The 8,315-nt window shown below is 43.0% G+C and overlaps 2 protein-coding genes across 6 annotated transcripts in view; one reads left to right on the forward strand and one right to left on the reverse strand.

Annotated features, from left to right (window-relative positions):
* Window positions 1-318: 318 nt before the first annotated feature.
* LOC308412716 (semaphorin-4E-like) lies at window positions 319-6,944 on the forward strand. 5 transcript variants are annotated; one of them, XM_080907252.1, is made up of 16 exons: window positions 319-795; window positions 919-947; window positions 1,903-2,217; window positions 2,379-2,524; window positions 3,244-3,306; window positions 3,384-3,482; window positions 3,591-3,690; window positions 3,780-3,887; window positions 3,966-4,117; window positions 4,261-4,439; window positions 4,552-4,708; window positions 4,829-5,051; window positions 5,179-5,294; window positions 5,549-5,721; window positions 5,810-5,862; window positions 5,972-6,944. In XM_080907252.1, exons 3-16 carry the CDS (start codon window positions 2,109-2,111, stop codon window positions 6,529-6,531), a joined length of 2,238 nt encoding a protein of 745 aa, XP_080763378.1. In that variant the 5' UTR covers window positions 319-795; window positions 919-947; window positions 1,903-2,108; the 3' UTR covers window positions 6,532-6,944. The 5 variants fall into 5 exon arrangements, with proteins under 5 accessions (XP_080763378.1, XP_080763380.1, XP_080763379.1 ...); XM_080907254.1 differs by having other exon boundaries at window positions 319-741; XM_080907253.1 differs by lacking the exon at window positions 919-947.
* Window positions 6,945-7,068: 124 nt separating this feature from the next.
* Window positions 7,069-8,315, reverse strand: part of cactin — a 15,826-nt gene continuing 14,579 nt past the window's right edge. The window contains exons 8-10 of the mRNA XM_080907250.1: window positions 8,272-8,315; window positions 7,854-8,176; window positions 7,069-7,757 (exon numbers count right to left, since the gene is read on the reverse strand). The exon at window positions 8,272-8,315 is cut by the window's right edge and continues 79 nt beyond it. Coding sequence (XP_080763376.1) covers window positions 7,267-7,757; window positions 7,854-8,176; window positions 8,272-8,315 — 858 coding nt within the window. The 3' untranslated portion in view covers window positions 7,069-7,266. The remainder of the gene's footprint in view (window positions 7,758-7,853; window positions 8,177-8,271) is intronic.

An 8,315-nucleotide genomic window follows, 5' to 3' on the forward strand; every position in this document is an offset into this window, starting at 1 on the left:
TACCTTGTCAAACATGCTTCTTTGTTTAATAACAAAGTGGCTAACCCTCTATCTCCCCTTTCTCTACAACCTTTCTCTTGATTTGTGGCGTCTCAATCAAATGTAACTATAAGATCATAACAAATATGCATCAGTTCTCTGCGCTTTTCATATTTCTGTGCATGTGCAGGATTATTATAGTGCCAGAATATTGCACATGCAGGGAGATGATGGTGGCATTAATGTAAATACATCGTTTCCATCGTGGAGGGCAGATAACAACACGCCGCCCTGCTATGTTGCATTGCTTCATCACTCCTGTTTGGACACGCTGCCAGGTGTTTTTACGGTTTACCTGATCCGCCCAGCTGGAGTCAGCTGTGCCTTCTACCGACAGTAGTAGTACTATAACGAACACTTAATCAGACCGGAGGTCAGCGCCTTCCGCCACACTCTGAAGGGGTGTGGGGGACTAGTTTAAAAAAAAAAAAAAAAACCTGCGCGGCTGTCCGGAGTAGGAGCCCCGGCCATTCAGATCCTTTCACCGACCGAGGGATATGACCGCTGAGAGAGGCTGTGGACAGAAACGAAGCACCGCTGTGTCTTTAGAAACACTCACTGGAGGCTGACGGGCTGCTGAGCCGTTGCTTGAGCGCCTTTCCTTTTTAATTTTTTGTGCGGTCGCTGATTTTTAGACGCAAGCTTGCAGATAATAAATCTCAGTGAAGCTGCTGGCTACGGCCAACGTCTGACACCTCTGGGGTACGTTAGACGTTAGTCTCAGTTGTTCACACTTTTATTGAGTGTTTGCTAAAGGTATGTGGGAGTTTTTGATTTTGCCTTGTTTATTTGTTTTTGTTTTTTAAACTATCAAACTATCCGTGAAGCGGTGGTGAAATATGTCGTAAACAGGTGCTGGGACTATTTTTTTTTTCTTAGAGGAAACCTTGGGGTGTGTCCGTGCGCAGGTAAGACATTAACTTGTGATTCGAGTGTTTGCTCACTCTTAGCTAACCTGCAAGAGCTACTTTATTAACAGCTTCAGGGTGAATTTCACGTTAAAGCTTCACTACATGGGGTAACGTACTTTATTACTATTATTATAACTAGTTTAGCTAAGTAGCGTACTGTTAAATTCTCATTTATTTTATGGATTTTTGTTTCTACATTGATTTTCACACACTTATCGGGTTTGTTCTACTGTCCAGATTCAGTTGAACGTAAACATGAGAGGCATTGTGCTGTGAGTGTGTGCGTGTGCGCCTGCGTGTGGGTGTAGAGTGAAGCTGGGATTGGCCCTCAAGGCTAAATAATCTTATCGGGGTGCATTCTCTGACATGTTGTGGCTCATCAGGTAACACACACATCATTACTTCAAATTTGATTACTGTGAGAGTAATGAAAACAGATGCTCCTTTTGTAACAACGACCTAATTAAAGGTTACCTCAGTTTCTTGCTCTGTGCAGTGAAACCACTCTTGCATCTAACTTCCTTGCAGCCAACTTTGTGCAAGAGCTCGTCTCTAATCGAGCCCAGAATTTGGCACTCTGTGTGAATCTTTCATTGTTTCGGTGCTTGGTGCTGCAGGAGAGCTGAGGTTGACATCCCTGCACCCTGCTGAATGCTTTTCATGGCCCTGCATTAACATCACTATGGCACTGACAGAATTACTGCAGTGCTGACTTTAGCTCACTCTGTCCTTTCTGGCGATTCCTTTACTTTTTCTTTTCTTTCTTCCCCCCCCCCCCCCCCCCCCCCTTTTTTTTTGGCTAAGTTTCTTACACTTTGTTTTGATGCACTTTAATGTTTACCCCTGTCAGCTATTGTCCTGGTGTTGTGCTGTACATCCATTAAGGTTCTATACTTTTCCTTCTTTACTCATGAACCATTTTTAATATCTTGTACACCCTTGTATTTTTCAGCCCCCATCGCCTTTGTGTCTTTGGTCCGTGCCATCCATCTCCCCATGGACAGCCTGCAGAGCGGGGCCAGTAAAGGGGCTGCTACCCTTCAAACACCACAGACCACATCACGTCATAGATGCCACCCTGCCGCCTTTACCGCTCTATGACTGACTGTTGAGGAAACAATAAAGCCAAAAATCCTCTGAGCTTGAGCAAAAGGAGCCATGAATCTGCTGCTGTCCCTCACTGTCTTCTGCCTGCTGCCTCTGGCCTTGATGGCCAAGGAAAACTTACCACTGAACTGCATCCCCCGCAGATCTGTGCCTTATCACAGTAAGCGCTGCTCTTTTGTCTTGTGTAACTTGCAACTTGACTTACAGTGCGTCAGCTTGTGTTAGCTCATATAATTTGGATTGACTCAAAAGGAAATGGGATTTAATCACTGGTGGTTGCCGAGTTAATCATTTGTCTGCTGTCTCTTTTTTTTCCCTTAGGGGACAATGCTCGTTTTTTTAGTGAGAATGATGTCTATAACTACTCCACCATGCTGTTGATAGAAGATAAAGGCGTGCTCATGCTTGGTGCTAGGGAAAAAGTGTACGCACTTGACCTCTATAACATCTCCCAGAAACGTGCTTCAGTAAGAACACCGTTTTTTTTGTTTGTTTGTTTTTTTAACAGGCAGCACCCACTTTATTCCTTTTAAAGCAATCTCTTTCACCAATCCAGGGCAAGTGCCCAACATAGCCGATAAGACCATTTCCCATACCATACCATACCATACCACCAGCTTAACAGGAAGTCTCATAACCAGAGTTTTGACACATTTTTCAAAGATGGGAAAAAAACCTGTTTAAAACTTTGTCCTTAAATTACTCTTCCTTCACATGAATTTATCCTGTTTTCACCTCAGATTGCACCTTATTAATGATCAGCTACAGTCAAAAAATGGCAAGTATCATGGCGTATTTGACCGTTGATTCTTAACACAGTGTAAACAAAGCTAGCAGACATACTAAAGCAGATCATCTCATTTGAGCCGCAACACTTCCTGTTCAGCAACAATTTTAGCCACATCTTCACAGTTTAACCATCTTAACAGCAGCTGTGCTTTCTTTAAAAAAATGTAAACGTTGGAAGTATTGTTCTGTACAGCAGAAAACCTGTTAGCCCTGAGAAACATGTTCTCCTACCACACAGAGTAGTGTGACCAGTAATGAAAGCAATGTCAGAGTTGTGGACTTGTCATAACGTTTGTCATCAATCAGTTATTATGACAGGCCCAAACTTTACCCTATTCAACAGAACTTCTATTAATTTTTTTGAAGTGTGACCAAAATTGTGTTTTTTATATTTTAGGCTGCATGGGAAGCAACTCCAGCAAAAAAGACAGAATGTAAAAACAAAGGAAAAAATGCAGAGGTTGGTTAATTGTAGTTTTGTAAAGGTCAATTTACATTAAGCAGAGGCAGTCACTGGTTCTTGAATTCCTTTCACAGACGGAGTGCTTGAACTATATCAGGATCCTGCATGAGGTGGGAGATGACAGAATGTATGTGTGTGGAACCAATGCTTTTGATCCCGAGTGCAAATACGTGGTGAGATAAATTCACTAACTGATTGAATAGATGGTTTTTGTGGCTTTTCATCAGCTTCACAATAAGTGCAGAATAATTCCAAAGATAAAACGGTGTTTGCCGGTGCAGTCCTTTTCAGGTGATGCATTGACTTTTGAGAAGGAGATAGAGGATGGCAAAGGGAAGTGTCCATTTGATCCTTTCCAGAGATACGCTTCAATCATGGCAGGTAGGTAGAAATTTGCCAACTACACTAAGAAACCTGTTGAAAAGATTAGCAGAGCAAACAGATTTTCTTTTGCTCTCTGGTCTCGTTAGGTGATGATCTTTACTCAGCCACGTCAATGAACTTCCTCGGCTCTGAACCCGTCCTAATACGCTCGTCTGGTAACATACGGACTGAGTTTAAAAGCTCCTGGCTTAATGGTAAGATATAAAAAAAATTTTTTTTTTTAAACCTATTAGTTGAGTCAAAGTTAAAGATTTCTTTTCTTCTTGTGCCAGAGCCCACCTTTGTTTCCATGGCTCAGATGCAAGAGAGCAAGGAAAGTGAAAGCGGAGATGACGACAAAGTTTACCTGTTCTTTAGTGAGACCGCTGTGGAGTGTGACTGCTACAACAAACTGGTGGTGTCCCGCGTGGCCCGCGTCTGCAAGGTGATAAAAGGTTTTACATTGCATGCACTTCCAATGACACTGGCACATAAATGGCACTTCCTCCATTTGTGCTCCTGCAGCCCTTTCCGTTGTTTCGTTGCTATGTGTATTTTTCCTCCTGTTATGAATTTCTGTGTTCACAGGGGGATCTTGGCGGTCTAAGGACTTTGCAGAAAAAGTGGACAACCTTCTTGAAAGCTAGAATAGACTGTCCGGTGCTGGAGTCCCAGCTGCCGTACATTATCCGGGACGCATACCGCTGGTGTGACCCCGAGAAGGATTGGAAGAGCTGTATTTTTTACACCGTCTTCACAGCACAGTTGTACGTTTGGACATGTTTGTGTAAGAAGGAAAAGGCTAACTTCCTCTTTTATGTCTTTAGGACACCAGTTGGCTAAGATGTCCTGCATGTTTGGTGTGTGTGTTTATTTAAGGGACACATCAGACTTGTCTGCAGTGTGTGCGTACCGCGTGTCAGACATAAGCCGAGTGTTTGCAGAGGGGAAGTACAAGACCCCAGTCCCCGTAGAAACCTCCTTTGTTAAGTGGGTGATGTATAGCGGAGAAGTGCCCGTCCCTCGGCCTGGAGCTGTAAGTCTTCCCAAAATTCCCTTGTGCATTTTATTTTATTTTTTTAAAGAAAACCCTAGCAGGAAGCTGATTCCTTTTTGCACCCTGCTCTCTCTTTCCTTTTTGTTGATCCTTTGCTAGTGTATAAATAATGCAGCTCGTAAAGCGGGCATACATGAAACTTTGGATCTACCAGACCGAACCCTTCAGTTTGTCAAGGACAAGCCCCTCATGGACCAGGTTATCCAGCCAATAGGAGATAAACCTCTATTGGTGCGCAGAGGAGCTACATTCACACAAATCATAGTAAACCAAATGAAAGCTGCAGATGGCAACAAGTACCCCGTGATGTTTATAGGCACAGGTTTGCATCAGTACATCATTCTGTCACTTCCTGTTTATTGTCCATTTTGCTGTTTTTGATGACTTAACAGTGGTAAGCATACTGGACTTTATGCATGTAAATATGTTTTCTTGTTTTTATACAAAAGACAAAGGCACAGTGCTGAAAGCTGTGAACTACGACGGAGAGATGTTCATCATAGAGGAAGTACAAATCTTCCACCCCCGTCAGCCAATCAAGATTCTTAAATTCTCAAATATCACGGTAATTTGAGATAACCATTCATTTAAAAAAGTTTATATCACAGCTGATGCCTCAGTAGTGATATTGTTTCAGGAATTCCATTACATTTTTATTTATTTATTTTTTATCCTTCAGCAAGACGGGATTCATCAAGAATGTGAAAAAACACATATTTAAGTTATTTATAAAGAGTCTTCTCAGAAAGAATAAACAGGTTCAATATGTTTGGTGTCAATGTACATCAGCATCATCGGTGCTCTGTGTTTCTGTCATAGATCCAAGATGTACATGGTCAGCTCTATGCAGGCTCAGACACTGGAGTAGCCCAGATACCACTGGCCACCTGTGAGAGGTCCTCATCCTGTATGGACTGTGTTCTAGCCAGAGACCCGTACTGTGGCTGGAACAGTGCTCTGGGGAAATGCGTTTTCATTTCTAAATCACACCGGTAGGCATCACTTTAAAGACAAGGACCAAGTGATATTGATGTTGTATATGCAAACTAATTTTCCATTTACTTGCTCTTTTTTTTGTAGTGAAATAATTCAAAGTTTGAAAGTTGGAGATGCTTCCCTCTGCCCTGATGCTGGTGAGTTTATTCATGAAACTGAATCTTCTGGAGTTTGCACGTTTCTGCATGTGATCTGTTGCAGTTGTCAAACTGAAAATGGATTTATGGGTGTCTGTTGAAATTTCAGACCCTATCAAGCCTGTGAATTTGTCCGTCCGGGAAGGTGAGGACCTGAAGCTCAGCTGTCTACCCCTTTCCAGCTTGGGAAAAATCATGTGGCAGAAGAACAATATTGATCTGACGCCTTCAGCTGCACTTCAGCTACAAGACGGACTTCTGATCCAGAATGTTTCATTAAGCGATGCCGGTCATTACCGCTGCTTGTCTGTGGAGCACTCCAGAGCTAAAAAGCACAGCATAACTGTAATTGAGCATCTGGTCACAATTGACCTATCAGACTCAGGTGATAGGACACTGGATACCCAAGCTCAGACTGATTGTGCATCAGTTACAGGACTGCAGGTTGCATGTGCTCTTTTGGGGCTTGCTTTTTTTGCCCTTTTGGCCTGGAACTTTTACAAAGGCCATCTGTGTATGCCTTGGAGTTGCTTTAAGAGTAAAAGTGAAGAGCAATCTCAGGAGAGCCAGAACCAGGAGGCTTTACACTCTGGTGTGAGCTACCAAGCTGCACCCAGAGAGGAAAAGTCTGTGGTCATCAGCAGCAACAGTAACAACAACCAACACTGAGAGTCACAAAGCTGAAGCGCATGACATTAACAAAGATAGACTTTAGAGTCAAATCAATGCGGGGGGGACAGAAACAGTTTCATTTCTGCCCTGAACTAATGAGAATAGGGGTTCAGCGGTAATATTTGCATAGAAACTTGGATGTAAAAACATTTCAAATGCTTGTTTTGATAAACAAAACTGATAAAACTAAGTTATTTTTGGTACAAATATGATGTACTTGAATTCCTGCCTTTTTGTTTTATATGCAGGTTTGTGCTCAAATTCCTACTAATTGTTTTAAGTACCACAGATTGGAATATGTTGCAATGACTGGTTTGATTTTTTTTTTTTTTTTTTTTGTTAAACAGGGAATGTACAGTAATTGAAATCGAGCCACTTATTCTGTAACCACTAGCTACCAAGACTTTGTTTTATTGTAATTAAACAATTTCTATATGTTCTTTAAGTTGTTTCAGCGAGTTTAAAATGCTTACTGTTTCATCTCTAACGTGAAGTTTGTATGAAACCCATTAACCAGTGGCCAAAAGGAGAATGGGGGAAAAAAAAATCTTTAATGTGTAACTTTTTGACTAAATTACAGTTCTGCTTTCTTAGACATCAGTACAGTGATTTGAAGCTTTAATACTGCTTTTCTAAGAGAGCAGCTAAAACAAAAACAACAAAGCACCTTTACTGTACAGCATGTGTAAAACCCAGTCACTGGCGGCTTTGGTCCGTACTGATCTGTGGCATTTATCTCCTGTAGCGATACCTCTTGAAGTGGAACCAAAGCTGGAAGATCCCATTGGCGAACTGACAGCGAAAGCCGTGTCGGTGCGAGTACTCCCACTCCCTGTTTACGATCTTAAAAGCAATGTCCTCATATGGCGGGCCCGCGTGGAACCTTAAAATCCCAAAGTCCTTGTTGTCGGGACTGGGCTCGAGGAAGTACTGCGGCGTGGATCGCTTGTCAATCAAATCTGGATAGAAGATGTTGAACTTGTAACCTTGGACTATCTTAGGGGGAGGGTTGTCGAAGTCGTAATGTGTCTGGTTGTACTTGTTCCACTCGAAGCCTGTGTGGACCCTGTTGAAGAAGCGTGGTTTCCTGGGGCGGTATTTGTCTGCCCACAGGTACATTTTCCCAGTGACCGGAAACTCAACGCTGAACTGGGCCTCATCGTTGCCCATGCCTTCCTTGGCCCGTCGCACAAAGGCGTCCTCTGCACTTTCGCTGGCATCACCTGACAGACAGAAAGTGGGAAAACAGTGAGGCTACAGTTCCCAATATGCATGGTTATACATTTCTGCAGTGAGAATGCTTTGCTGTCATCTCATACCTGTGACTTGGAGCTGTCTGCGTGCTAACTGCAGCCGGTGTGCGTCTTCCTCTGGGGTGATCGTGTGGGTGTCCAGCGGCAGCTCAGACTGCATGAGCAACGTTGGGCTGTAGCGACCCGAGTCATACTCCGCTTGGCTCTGCTGGATCAGGTCCTCCTCCGTCAGAACAGCCTCCACAACATCATCCTTTTCCTCTCCATCCTTCTTGTCACCCTTTTCGCCACCTTCCTCATCTTGGTTTCCTGCTGTAGATGTGGACGGACCCTCCTCTGGCTCTGTTTCAGTGTTTCTCTTTTTCTCTCTAGTTTGCCCTCCTCTCTCACTGGAATAAGGAAATGTTGGTTTAGATTTTACAGTGCACCTCTTGCAATAGTGCAAAGAGGAATTTGCAACTCAGGTCTGTACATTTTAACTTACTCATCTTCCTCACTCCTAGGCTCCTCTTTGATGATGGGAAACAA

Source organism: Rhamphochromis sp. 'chilingali', assembly GCF_963969265.1.
Source record: "Rhamphochromis sp. 'chilingali' genome assembly, chromosome: 16".
Lineage (NCBI taxonomy): Eukaryota > Metazoa > Chordata > Actinopteri > Cichliformes > Cichlidae > Rhamphochromis > Rhamphochromis sp. 'chilingali'.

Bases quoted from the DNA above. Each gene is read 5' to 3' on its own strand.
- LOC308412716 (XM_080907252.1), top strand. From the start codon at position 2,109: ATGAATCTGCTGCTGTCCCTCACTGTCTTCTGCCTGCTGCCTCTGGCC. The intron at 4,709-4,828 runs GTAAGTCTTCCC...ATCCTTTGCTAG, and splicing joins CCGTCCCTCGGCCTGGAGCT to TGTATAAATAATGCAGCTCG. The intron at 5,722-5,809 runs GTAGGCATCACT...TTTTTTTTGTAG, and splicing joins TTCATTTCTAAATCACACCG to TGAAATAATTCAAAGTTTGA.